This window comes from Ceratotherium simum, chromosome 32 (genome assembly GCF_057802395.1).
Source record: "Ceratotherium simum simum isolate JZ-2026a chromosome 32, ASM5780239v1, whole genome shotgun sequence".
Lineage (NCBI taxonomy): Eukaryota > Metazoa > Chordata > Mammalia > Perissodactyla > Rhinocerotidae > Ceratotherium > Ceratotherium simum.
Genome location: NC_141931.1, coordinates 4,431,876 through 4,446,571, shown reverse-complemented (window position 1 = coordinate 4,446,571; position 14,696 = coordinate 4,431,876). Strand labels below are relative to the sequence as shown.

The 14,696-nt window shown below is 36.2% G+C and overlaps 1 protein-coding gene across 1 annotated transcript in view; it reads right to left on the bottom strand.

Moving 5' to 3' along the window:
• Nucleotides 1-3,745: 3,745 nt before the first annotated feature.
• Nucleotides 3,746-14,696, bottom strand: part of KIF5B (kinesin family member 5B) — a 47,218-nt gene continuing 36,267 nt past the window's right edge. Inside the window, exons 20-26 of the mRNA XM_004425248.3 lie at nt 14,034-14,135; nt 12,724-12,784; nt 12,541-12,612; nt 12,264-12,368; nt 11,099-11,315; nt 10,408-10,558; nt 3,746-6,205 (exon numbers count right to left, since the gene is read on the bottom strand). Coding sequence (XP_004425305.1) covers nt 10,428-10,558; nt 11,099-11,315; nt 12,264-12,368; nt 12,541-12,612; nt 12,724-12,784; nt 14,034-14,135 — 688 coding nt within the window. The 3' untranslated portion in view covers nt 3,746-6,205; nt 10,408-10,427. The remainder of the gene's footprint in view (nt 6,206-10,407; nt 10,559-11,098; nt 11,316-12,263; nt 12,369-12,540; nt 12,613-12,723; nt 12,785-14,033; nt 14,136-14,696) is intronic.

The window sequence follows — 14,696 nt, the reverse complement described above, 5'->3', positions numbered from 1 at the left end:
CCCATCTCCAAGGTCACGTTCTGAGGTACGTGGGGCTTAGGACTTTAACATATGAATTTGGGGGGGACACAATTCAACCCCTAATAGCACCAAGGGTGGATTTGGAGGTGAGAGGCAGTAAACCTCTAACTGGAGCACTCCTTGTTGTCAGTATGGCCCCCAACTCTCAACTGCTCCTGGCGTTTCCCAGTCTAGAGATCCACTATTCCACCTTCTAGAGAATAAACACAGGCTTATGCTGGGATGTCAGAGAGGTAGTTACCAAGCTGTGGAGCACTGAAGAGGGTATCTGGGGCTCAAACTGAAAGTCCTAAACAGACTTGCAACTAATCCTCCTATTTTGAGCCCACTTTCACTCCCACTTCCAGAGGTACCTGATGTCACATACATGAGCATCTAGGGGTTCTATGGGGGATACTGGGTTGCTTCTTGCATATCCCCAATTCCCCTTGGCTTACGAGTCAGGTTTCTGGGGTCTGCTAAGTTTTGCTTTCCAGTTTCCAAAATGTTATTGCTATTGTCTCCTCTGTTGTTCTTTGTGGCTTTATGCTTTATAAATTATTTTAAAATAGACCTTTGATTTTGGAATAATTATAGACTTACAGAAAAGTTGCAAAGGTAATACAGAGAATTCCCTCACCCAGTTTCTCCTGATGTTAACATCTTAATCACAATTGCCCTTTGTCAAAACTACGAAATTAATTGGTATGGTACTAGTAACAGACTTGACCAGTTTTCCCACTGATGCCTTTTTATTGTTCCAGGATACCACATTGCATTTAGTTGTCATGTCTCCTTAGTCTCCTCTGATTTGTGATGCTTTGTCTTTCCTTGTTTTTCATGACCTTGACACTTTGGAAGAGTAGTGGCCAGGCACTTTGTAAAATGTCACCCTATTTGGTATGTCTGATGTTTTCCTCATTATTAGACTGGGGTTCTGGGTTCTGGGGAGGAATAACAGTGGTGAAGTGCCCTCATCACATATCAAGGGTACATGATACCCACATGTATCATACCCATGGTGATGTTACCTTGATCACTTGGTTAAGGTAACAAGTTCACTGGTGGCTCTCTTCTGTAAGGCAGGGCTGACAACAATAAAGGCCAGGTAGTGCCTAACTACCAGAAGACAGGTGGCCACAATTATCAAAATGTGCAGCAGGGCTGGGATGGCAGCCAAGGGGACTGGATCCACAGACAGTTATGGATACCGCTAATAGAACACAGCATGTCCAGGGGCAACATAGATGGGCAGCCAACAAGATACTATTCATCATCAGATACTTTTATCATCAGAATCTTGATGGAAGATAAGGAAGCTGAGGGCAGGTGCCCTAATAAAAAGTCACAATCCCTTGCCCAGTTACTTGGGCCAGCTTTCCAACCCAGAACACACTGAATGAAGAGGTTGGGTCCCCAGGAGGAAGGACCTTGCAACAACACAGCAATTGTTACACAGACTGTAACAATTCCCCTAGTCCTGCCCCAAAGAGAATTATGGCCATTTACTCAGGTAACCGTATACTGGAGAAAGGGGAATACCGTTATTTTGAGGGAGGGCTGTTGGACACAGGGTTTAAGCTGATATTGATGCCCAGAGATCTGAAGCATCACCATGGAGGAAGCATCTGGGGCCATAGTAATAAATGGAATGCTGGCCAAGTTATAAACGTGAATGCGAGTGCTCACATTAAAACTGCATATGCTTGGGGCCAGCCCGGTGGTGTAGTGGTTAAGTTCGTGTGCTCTGCTCCGGCAGTCTGGGGTTCATGGGTTTGGATTCTGGGCACAGACCTACGTACGCACTGCTCATCAAGCCGTGCTGTGGCAGCATCCCACGTACAAAATAAAGGAAGATGGGCACAGATGTTAGCTCAGGGTGAATCTTCCTTACCAAAAAAAACCCCCAATGATGCTCTGTGGACTCATCTGATAGTCATTTCTGTCTCTTTATGTATAACTAGAATGGACATACTTAGTAACTGGCATGACTCGCCACATGCATCTTTGGCTTGTCATACAGGTTATCCAGGAGGCCAAACAGAAGCCTCTGAACCTGCTGTGTCCTCCCTTTCCACGCTTGCCAGCCAAAACAGTAAAAATAATGTGCTCTTTTCTTTTCAGATTACAAGACCAAAAGCAGTTCACATTCACACGTAGCAGACAACACACATGTACAACTTGCCACAGGGCTGTATTAAATATCCTGCCCTCTGTCACAATAGTCTGAAGAGATCTGGACATCTGGTCATCCCACAGAATGTCACATGGACATCATTAAGCTTATTGAGGTGGCTAAGTGGCTAGCACACTGGAGTCCTTGGTAAGACATCGGTTACCAGAGTATGTCAAGGGTGGGAGATAAGTCTTATTAAAATTCTGTTTCCATTTAAACTTTTCCAGGAAAGGAGAAAAGGATTTGGAGGCTCACAGAGCACACTTAAAAGATAATAACCAAATAATAAAAAATTTAAAAAAAGAGAAAAATGCACAACTAACTGGTCACCACTAGATGATAGCAGTGAAGCAACTCATTATTTTGAAACCTGTAAACAAAGGGAAAGAATCAAGCATTTATCTTGTTTTTCCTACACAAACTATACCACTGGGTAACCAAATAGTAGATGAGGGCAAGTTCCCCTCCTGCAGCTAACAAATGAAGGAAGGATAGAGTTAGAGTATTGCCATTCTGTAGCCCCTAATAAATTGATGGATCTAGGCATTGATCAACAATGGTGGCTAATAACCCAGTAAGAGACCACCAGACATTATGTGCCATCAGATGGAAGAGTGTCACTGCATATGAGGGAAGACTGCCCCCGCCAACAAAACAAAACAGTGAGTCTGATTACGCCTGTGGATCCAAAACAAATTCACAGGAAATACAAAGGACAGAGGAGTATGTTAAATGATATCAAAGGGATGCAATCAGCAAAATCTGGGCAACTCGAGAGGACAAATAACCTGTTTTCTTCATAAATTAATTGCAGAGAAAAAAATGAGAAAGAGACGAGGGGCACTCTATTGCAATATATGAATTTTAACTGGACCTTAATTCAAACAAACTGTTTACAAAAACTAAAATTTTGCTTAGGAAATTATTTTTGTTGGTGTGATAATGGTAGGTGTGTGTTTTAAGGAGTGTATTTAAAATACATAATGAAAATATTTATGGATAAAAGCATATGTCTGGAATTGCTTCAAAATAATATAGAGGGAACACATGAATGGGGTTATGGATGAAACAAGATTAGCCATGAGCTGATAATTGTAAAAACTGAGTAATAGGAACTTGGAGCTTCATTATTTACTCTGCTTTTATATATGAGTAAATTTTTCCCTTAATAAATAATTTAAAAAGATAAACAGAAAAAGCCAATCACCACTATAATTTAGGTAGAGTCTTTCTTTAGTTTTTTCCAGCTAGCCTTGAATGACCATTGAGGAAGCCGTGAAAAACAAACTTGAACACTTCTTATACCGGTTAATAAAACAATCAGGCTCAACTGAACAGAACCATGGAGACTACACTACAGTGACACAGGTGACACTGACAATTCACTTCTAGCTCTTAATTCTTCAGCCTACATATTTAATACCTGCTGTCCAAAGAGTAGGCAACACATTAGGAAACAATATATATATGAATATAATGACACATTGGTCACTACTCTGTCAAGACAGAATGCCACTTAGTCATAGAAAATCCGTCTAATGCTCCATTGAATAAGTTTTAAGAAAGTCATTACATTTCAAAAAAATTTTCCTTTTTATTTAAACATAAAACACATTTACAGCATGCAGGTTAACTTAAAAATTATATGGCGTCTTCCCAAACCAATTATCTTTGAATGTATTTTCAAGCACTGAAAATGAACCAACATATTCCACAGGTAGACTCAGGCTCTTTTCTATCACCTCATGTCAAATTGAGAGTAACGCACAGTAGTTTTCTTAAGTTAGGCAAATAATTTAATTGATCACCATGAATAAATATTACCCTTTCATTTCATTGAGTTTCTCTCCTGAACCATTTATCAATACCATTCAGAGGAACGTTAATGTAGTCAGTCAAAAAAGACACTGCAAATTGAAATAAGTGTCAGTGTTCTAGATGATCAGAAATTTTCATTTGTCAGAGTAAATGCTGTTTAATGACCTACCATAGCAAAAAGAGCAGTTCACTGAAAACAAATTTATGAAATTCTTTGTACACTTCGTGAAAGTTTGAAATTATAAATAGAAAAGAACCACTGAGATATTTTCAAAAACCTTAAATTGTATATTCTGAACCATTCATTGTTACACAGCACCAATACCCGTGATACATCTTACAAGAATGAATGACCATATTCAGACAAAAGAGAAAAAAAATTCTGCCTCATTTATGAATATTGCCAAAGAAGCAAGTTTTCATTTGAAAACAAAATACAAATGTCTATGTGAATGCAGCCAAATATTTCTCCATTTAGAAAACTGTCAGCATAAACAGGCTGTAGCACTTTTTTTTTTTAGTTAACTGCATTACTTCAATCTTGCTGCACCAAGGTTTCATCTCAATTTACGGAGTGTTTCTTTTGATCAATCTTAAAGGCAACACAATCATTTTAAAGGTTGCAGACTACGACAGCAAGGATTGTTGACTGTTAAAAAAATAAATAAATAAATTTATCTTTTAAATGAAAATTATTATAAAAGTGGAAATTACAATAGTTAAGGAAATAGAAAAATAAGCCAATTATGATCTGAGTCTTCTGACTATGGCTCCAAATTTAATACAAATATCTGTGTATAAAACTTTTTCAAAAAGTTAATTCTGCCAGCCAGATAGATCCTAACACAGAACTTTCTAAGTTTCAACCTTAAATCCCCATTCTCTGCAAATTTCTGCTAACATAGTTACAGTCACCCCCCTATTGATGAAGCAAATGTTGAAATCTCTTTCCCTGTTAGTTTTATAGCTTCCTAAAATAAATTGTTGACTTAGTTTAATCATCTGAGGAAGAAGTGGCAAAAACAGGTACACTTAGTACTAATTACAATATTATGGGCTACAGCCAACAAAATAATTTATTTGAGGATTATTAGTGACTTCCAAACCATTTACTATTTCTAGACTAAACAAGAAAGAAATTATAGTGTATGACTTAGTGTAGCAGGTTTAGGGGTTTCAGACAAAAATTTACCTGCATATTTATAAACTCACCATATATTTGTCCTGTTCTTCCACATTTTTTCTCAATTTCCATAGTCTATAAATTTAGATCAACCAATATAGTACTAACAATATAAAATTATGTTTAATCCTATAATATCTTAATTCATTTCACTATATTAAGACGACAAATTAATATCTGTCCAATTCTCTAGCAGGCTCACCAGAACGAAGCAGGGTATTTTCATTCCACCAATCTATGCTGATTACAGAATCGGGAAGAAGAGAAATACAATTCCTTTTTCAAACTCTCTTTCTTAAACTGAGATTTGCTTTTGAAATTGTAAAACATTTCTATTCAAGATAATTCATTGACAGGCATTTCATGAGATAACAATTAAGTAGCCTTGCTCAGTCTCAAATGCCCACTTAGGCAGTTTTAAGGTTTCAGTGCTCAAACAGTAGTTTTCAGAAGCAAACTTCAGAGATGATACAAGTAATTTTAACTTTGAAATCATTTCAAGGGATTTTAAAGTACAGTACTAACCTGATATATTTTGTGGGCATGTAGTGTTGTAAGTGGTAAATTTTAAGATATTTAATCTAAATGTTCCATTTTCTCTAAAGTAAGGAAGACATTTTAATAAGAAAAGAAAAACAAGAAGCGGTAGCAGCTAGGTAATTTAAACCGAGATCTAAAGAAAAACACACACACAAAAACAAGTACAAAAAGCACAATCCTATATGGTACAGTTAGCTTGGCACAGTGAAGACTAAATTTAAGACATGAAAGACAAACTGTGTAATAAATAGGGCCACAGTTGTAAACTGTCATTTTCCCCTCCTAAGACACCAAAATTGCACACTAGTTGTGTTGGGAAGCAGCAGAGTTTACAAGAAGAGTGGGTAGGAAACAGCTGTACAGGCCCGGTAGAATTTATACATTTAAAAAAAGTTATAATTCTACAGTTCCCAAGGGGTAGAGGTTACAGTCACTGAATGACTCTGCTAGATAGTATGTCCTCTTCATACTTCAGTTACTTTCAACACCTGAAAATGAGAGAAAGCATAGAGAGAAAATATTTTTACTTATAAAACAAAATGTGTTTGGGACAATCATGAAAAGAATGAAATAAGTAAATAAAATATAGCAATAGTTTAAAAACATTTTAGCCAACAGCTTCGACCACTTTCCCCCAAATTAAAAAGATGGCAACATTAAATGATTTGATTTCTTCTCTTTTTCTTTACCTCCTAAGTAGAGCTGTTTATGAGCAGTACAGTGTTTAAAAAGACGTCAGCCCTGCATTTGTTTTTACTCTCCCCAAGAGAGCTATGAATGAGCTGATGTAGGAATTATATTTTTTTAAAAAAAGAAGGTGGTTAATAAAATGGAATCCAGTAGACAGTGTCAGTGACATTCCTAAACCAAAGATCACTAACTAGCAATGGTACATGGTACCATTACATACATGGTAGCTGTGCGGGCAGGGGGAGACGGGGGAGGAGAGGAGTGGAGGACTAGGGATAAACAAGAGGTACATATGGTAGGAAAAGTGACAGTGAAATAAGCAATTTCAGCAGCTGTTACCTGGAAACATGCTTGTATTAAACTGCCTACTTACCTATGTGTTTAGAAAACCTCAACCTGTTCAAAGTATTATGCAAGCTAGAAGACCAGCCACGTAAAATTCGGTACTAAAGGTATCAGTATTATTATTATTATTTTTTTTTTTTTTTGAGGAAGATCAGCCCTGAGCTAACAATCATGCTAATCCTCCTCTTTTTGCTGAGGAAGACTGGCTCTGAGCTAACATCCATTGCCAATCCTCCTCCTTTTTTTTTTTTTTTCCCCAAAGCCCCAGTAGATAGTTTTATGTCATAGCTGCACATCTTTTTAGTTGCCGTATATGGGACGCAGCCTCAGCATGGCTGGAGAAGCGGTGCGTCAGTGCGTGCCCGGGATCCGAACCTGGGCCGCCAGCAGTGGAGCGCACGCACTTAACCGCAAAGCCACGGGGCCGGCCCAGAAGGTATCAGTATTATTAATACATTGTCACCTTTCCCAAAAAATAAACCCACTGTTTTGAAATGTTTTTCTTAATAATTAAAAAATTTCTCGGGGCTGGCCCAGTGGCGTAGTGGTTGGGTTCGCATGTTCCACTCCGGTGGCCTGGGGTTTGCAGGTTCAGATCCCCGGTGTGGACCTATGCACTGCTTGTCAAGCTGTGCTGTGGCAGGCGTCCCACATATAGAGGAACATGGGCATGAATGTTAGCTCAGGGCCAATCTTCCTCAGCAAAAAGAGGAGGATTGGCAGCAGATGTTAGCTCAGGGCTAATCTTCCTCACCAAAACAAACAACCAAAAAAATAAATAAAAACCTTCTTTACAAAGTATTTAATTTTTCAACAATTTATCACGTAAGTAGATCATATATACCTAAATCATGGTTTAAGACTGATTAATACAAGAGTTTAAAAAATTAAGAACCTCTATCCTTTGGACCAGCAATAAAACAAACTTGTGAACAAGTACATTTTTATAATCACTTCAAGTCATGAAAACCTAGTTTTGGGTTTATCTCCCTCATGTTCTAAACTGCTGTCATTACACTGGGATCAGCATTTTACTTTCAAGCTAAAACCTAGCTATATTTAACAAAGTCCATGGTCTATCCTCTCTGCAAATGAGATGTGTGTTCAAAGTTTACATATGAATTTTAATGCGAGGACAATATCCAAAAAAGGATAAACTTTTATCTATATCTATGTTTATGCTTTGAAAATCCCCTTGCCCACCTCCCACTTCCAGAAAAGGTAGCTTGCACTTACTGAACACTCGCTCTGTAACAGGTAATGACATCTTGTGTATTTCTCAAGAATAACTTCCATGTAACTAATAAAAGAGGCTCAAAAAGTTACTACTCCAAAGGGGGGAAAAGAGATGCCATCTCTAATTGGCAGGTAAACTAGCTATTGTATGTCAACTGATGTGTCACACATATTAAGCACATACTATCCACCATGTACTCTTGTTAAAAATGTTTACGCTGAGTCTAATAAATGCTTTCAACATACACTGAACAGAGGAACAAGGCAACTACACATAAAAACAATCAAAACATCCAGAAGGTGGCGTACGCTCAAGAAAGCTGGCCTAGTCTCTTCAGTAAGTCAATGTCATTACAAAGGGGGGTTTATTATAGACTTTTAAAAGTGACTTAAGGGATATAATCAAATGCAAACAGTGGTCCTGGATTGTACCCTGGTTTAGAAACCAGCTGTAAAGGACTTAAAAAAATATACTGGAGAAATCTGAATATGGACTGGTATAAGATAACATTAAAAATATTGTTAGGTGTGATAATGAACTGTGGCTATAAAGAAAATCATTGTTTTAGAGATCCATTAAATAGTTAGGTCATGAATCCTAATCTATTTTTACACTAAAGACTTTTAAAGGGAGTCAAAATGAGAAAGAAATTAATTGTATAAAAAAGTAACTTGCTCAAGTTCATAAAAGTATAAAGTCCAGACTCTAACTCAGATAGAACTCCAAAGTCCATGCTCTTTTTACCATATCATTCTCTCTTTTTTTCTTTATTGAGGTAACACTGGTTTATAACATTATATAAATTTCAGGTATCACTCTCTTTTAAATCCTACACTACGTGGACAAAAAAATATTTTAAATTGTTAGAAATGTGAATTCTTCAGAATACTGCTTAATTCTCTATGCAAATTGAGAGACAATGTTATGCAAAATGCAAAGTAAAAACAAACATGTCAAAGTAAAAACAAGAATAAAATAAACTGGCTTTAATGTTTGTCAGAAACAACAGTTAACCATATCATAATTGTCTAGCATTTTTAATTTTCAAAGAATACACATACACATCTGAGACTTCCAAAAAATTAAAATATGAATTCCTGCCATATGATGAAACAACAGGCAGCTATTAACTAATCCATCATGTTATAGAAGAAAATGTTCAGGCTATACTGCTAAGTTAAAAAAGTAGGCTACTGGGCCGGCCCAGCGGCACAGCGGTTGGGTTCGTGCACTCTGCTTCGGCGGCCCAGCTTTCACCGGTTCAGATCTTGGGTGCAGCCCTAGGCACCACTCATCAAGCCATGCTGAGGCGGCATCCCACACAGAGCAACTAGAAGATGTGCAACTATGACATACAACTATCTACTGGGGCTTTGGGGAGAAAAAAATGAAAAAAGGAGGAAGACTGGCAACAGATATTAGCTCAGGGCCAACATTCCTCAAAAAACAACAACAAAAAAAGCAGGCTACAAAAGTAGCATATGCTGTAGAATAGGGGTAGTAGGTTGTTAGAATATTTACCAATAGTTTAAACTTTTTAATTTAGAAGTTATAATATGTAAAGAATGCTCTACAAAGATACAATATATTGGGTGGTATCTCTGGAGGACATTTATCTTCTACTTTGCGATATTTTTTTATCTTCCTACAATGAACAGATATTACCTGTATAATTAAAAATAAATAAAGAACTCATAAATCTGTTAGAAAAGTCACTCACAATAGGTAAATGAAGGACATGAAAAAAGGAAACACCAGTGACCCAATAAATATATGAAAAAAAACCCCCAACTTCATTAATAAATCAATGAGATGCTTATTTTGGCCTATTATATTAGAAGCTTAAAAACTATTAATACTCAGTGCTGGCAAAGATGCAACAAAATTGACTGTATCCTTGGCTAATAAGCAATTTCGTGCAGTCTTTCTGGAGAGCAGTGTATTAATATCTATCAAGAGCCTTAAAAATGTTCCCATTTTCTTGTAATTCCACTTCTGGGAATCTTCTGGAAATAATCTAAAAGGGGAGGGGTATAAAAAGATGTTTCAGACTTCAAATTTCATATATGCAAATTTCAATTTCGGAAAATTTCAAGTATGGAAAAAATTAACATGCTTAATTACATATCCAGTAAAAGGGAATAGTTATAAACCATGGTATATCCATTAGAATACTAAGAGCTTTTAAAAATGATCTGATATGTTAGGTTAAAAACAATACAAACACAAATTTGAATACATAGTATGATCTGAACTATGAAAAAAGACTAGAAGAAATTCTGCCAAGTTACTTTTACAATTATATCCATTAAAAACAAAACATGACACTGATATGAGATTCCAAAAAAGTGTTTAGCAACCAATGGCTAAACATTTCCATTTATGGCAACGATCAAAAGCCAGATATCAACTACAAACCTGTGGGTGATGTGTGACGCTTACACTTGTTTGCCGCCTCCACCTCGCACTGCCACTGGCTGGCTGTTCTGGACAAATGCACCTCCTCCACGAATTGCACTTGGATGAGTTGGAGAAGCTGCTGGATGTTGCCCAGGACGAATAGGTTTAGCTAATATGCAAAACAAAAACTGACTTTAGAATAAATCTTAACATACGACTGCAATGACTTTTTAGGTCTCTCTTTTTCATTTACAACAAATTCCCAAATGTTTGTTTTTCTTTGCTTTTTTGTTTCTCAGCAAATTCCTCTATCTCTTTTTTTTCTTCTCAGTTACATCCTTTTTTCCAGGACCTATACAATCCTTAACCTCTTAAAAACCTTATCCTATATCAATGATTACTCTGAAGCATGAAATATTGCTGATGACTTATTTTCTTGCAGTTCTCTTTGCTTTAGTAACAATGCTCTACATAGTTCTCCCACCCCTGACCTTTCTTGCTTATTTATCTTCTTGTCCTGTTAATGTGGTTATTCCTCAGCTTCATTCTTCTTTCCCCAACAATGCCACTCTTGGGTAAGTTAGAAACTAAGGATCGACAAATACCACCACCACCACAACACAAAAATCAATGAATCAGATTGTGTTTTCAAGTAAATGAAAACATTCAAACCAAGCAAGATTTAAAGATTTTAATGTGTCCTACTAACCAATTTGTGCAGAATGCCCTCTTCTGGCCATATTCTTTGACCTGACTGCTTCCTTTATACGATCCACTTCTTGCTGATAGCGTTTGCGATCACGAGATGCATTTTCTTTGGCTTCTTTCAGTGCCGACTCCAAAGCTTTCACTCTCTCAGCTGTAGCTCTAAGTCGCTTTTCCAACTTAGGAAGTTCACAGCGAAGATCTGCATTATCACGTACCAACTAAAAGCACGTAAAGAAAATAAGGATTCTAGCTTTAACTAGATGATTTGAGAAAGTATGAATGTTTTATAATTTTTCTTTAGAAAAGAAGTAAAACTATATTTTATATCAAGGTTTTCCATTTAGCTAATTTAATTTAGGCAGCAACATGCAAGGAATATATATATCCATACATGTCACACACAGATATTTCTCACAAAGATGAAATTTCATTAAAAATTTTTTTTGTTTGGAGGGAGATTGTTCTTTCCCTCCACTAGGCAATAACAATAAGTTATAACACAGTGTTAGGTTTCTTCAGTAAGATACTAATCTGGTGGAAATGAATATACTTTTAGACACAGTAAGACTCACAAGTAAACAAAAATTTAGCAAGCCCCTTCCAAAGTGTTGAAAGCAATCAAGTCTAAAATTTCTTTAACTTTACTCTAGTACAAACATCAAGTTTACAATAACAAAGGTATACAATTGAATGTGCCATGGAACTTTTTTCCTAAGTAATTAAATCATTTATCAAGCCATAATAATAAGCAAAAAAAACCCACAATAAGCATTCCTTTGTAAAAAATATGAACTGCCTCATGACATATTTCACACTCAGGGCATTAAATGTAAAAAGACGTAAAAAAATGATACTTTAACTGCAAAGACTTGTCTACCAGAGACTTCAAAATTACCATGAATAAATTAAGAAAACTGACAGATCTGAAATCCTAGAAAGGAAATAAGAATACATGTTTTCATCGGCCTCTACTGACAAAAGGGTTGTTAAAAATATTATCTCCCCTAAAAATTGCTAGTGATTTCTATATATAATTGCTTGATAAAATAATGGAATGGCTCAGGGTATGAAAATTCCTTAGGACTCTGAAAGATTCAAATACTTGCCATGCCTCAATTTTTTATTCTTACAATGCTACAGTTACCACAAAATATACTTTTTATTACCTGTTTGTGCACTTTAGTGAGCTGTTCAAGATTATTTTCAAGAAATGAGATTTTTTGCTTTTGAGCAGCACTGCCTCCAGTGTCATCAGAATCGATTTCAGCACTCTAAGAAAAGAAGGGTGACGAATACTATGAAAAAACTTAAAGACCAAAACATGCAAGCCTAACTACACAAAAATTATTATGACATTGTCCAATTATTTCACTTATAAACACAAAGAATTACACACAGTGAGTACCATTTATATAAACACCCACCTCTGTATAGCTTTATTACCTTTTTAACTCTGGTGGCCAGGTCCTGAACAAAGAGCTTCCGCAGGTTGTGTAAAGTCTGCAGTTCTTTTGCCTAGAATTAACAGCAGCAGTATTTTTGGAATTCAGACTTCAAATTTAGTATAACCAAGGAGGAAAACCCATTAAATATTCCCCAATCCTATTTATTTTCAAGTTTTCTTACCACTGTCTCCTCCAAACCCTTCAAGTCTTGTCTTGCTTGTTCTCGTCTATCTTGCATAACCCTAAACAGTGGAAGAATATACATATATTTTCACCTTTGATCCCATAAAATTCTAGTTTTACTTAGCACAAGAGTTGAATCAAATATTTTTTATCTGAAAGGATCAATTTTTAAATTCAAATAAATGAAAAACATTGATTTTTTTTAAAAGTTTACCGATGTTGTGTCTTTCAAGAAATTTTTGTATGCCTTATAATCTCCTTCTAAATCTCTAGTTCATTATAAAAAAATTTCTCGGGCCCGCCCCGTGGCTTAGCGGTTAAGTGCGCGCGCTCCACCGCTGGCGGCCTGGGGTTTGATCCTGGGCACGCACCGACGCACCGCTTCTCCAGCCATGCTGAGGCCGCGTCCCACATACAGCAACTAGAAGGATGTGCAGTTATGACATACAACTATCTACTGCGGCTTTGGGGGGAAAAAAATAAAAAGAAAAAAATTTCTCATAAAGAAATGGAAGAGATAAAACGTGGCAGAATTCAAAGAATAAGGACTGGTTCTTATTTATATTTTAGAATATGCCACATACAGCATGCTGCTGTTTACCCAAAATAATTCTGGTTAACTGGGAATTAGAGATTATTGCAAACGAATATATTTTACATTAAAATTATTCTAAACAAAATTATGGGTGAGATTCAGCAGAATCTTTACAAAATCAACTATGACCTGGTCCTGATGGTGTGTCCATCCTAACTGCTATTAGTTCATTTACAAATTATCCGTCATAAATTCAAGGTATGTGAAAAATTAAAATCACGAGTTTTCTACCTACTCAGACTCTAGAAAACTGAGTATTGACTATACTTAGTAAACCAGAAAAAGTAAATGCTGAAAGCCTGTGTTTAAAAGGCAAGCCTAAAATAATACTGTTCTTTTATGCAAGATCAAATTTAACAAAAATTCAGTTTTTGTGGCAGATCCTGAAATCTTCCAAATTATTTAATGTCATGTTTTAAGTTTATTTTTATGCTGGATCTTGAGGTAATATGGTAGCACAGAAACAGGAAGCAGGTTGATAAACAGGAATCTGAATCTTGACCATCACTGAAATATAAGAGCTGCTTTCACTAAAGTATAAGAATATATTGTAAGTTTTTAGGTACAAATCAAACCATCTCAGAGGGTTTAAGAAAAACACACTTTAGCCTGTACAAAGTGAAAAATGTATCTACTGGATATATCTGACAGTAATGCCTGCAATCCTCTAATTTAGTTTTTAATTTTAAACTTGAATTAAAACATTCACTCACGTAAGTTCATGTAGTTTTCTGCTCTTTTCCTGATCTGTAGCTTTCAACTTCTCATGTTCTACTCTCAGACGTTCCTGCTCCAACATCATTTTCTGGTTTTGGCTGACAAAAGAAAAAAAACATAACATAATATCAACCTTATCGTTCTCTGAATGTTGTCTGTCGTTAAAATTTTTCAAACTCTTAGATTCTATAATCTCACCATTCGAATACCCAGGGCCTACCTCCTTTGTTATCCTGTTCCACACAGCGGGAGAAAGGAAGAGGCCCTGGCTACTTTCAGCCATACAATATTTTTTCATATTTTGGCTTGAAACCATGGTTTTATTCTTCTATATCTTTCATCTCCCTGAATCCTTGTCCCTAAATCCATTAGGTATTAATCATAAGGCCCGTGTCACAAACTTTGTCATCATTTTTTATTATGCTCCTCTGCTTCCTAATCAAATCATGATTTAGTTGCAGTCCTCCAATTTCTATAAATTTTATGCAATACGCATATGATACGGAAGAAGGGAAAAATGTTTTCTGGATAAACTAAGACAACAATTTCTATCTAAAAAAAATATTAAAACTGACAATTTCCAATAAAGTTTTTCTCAGTTAAGAATATTTTTAAAAAGGAAGTTAAGGAAATGATTTGGAGGAGACTATGGTGTCTAT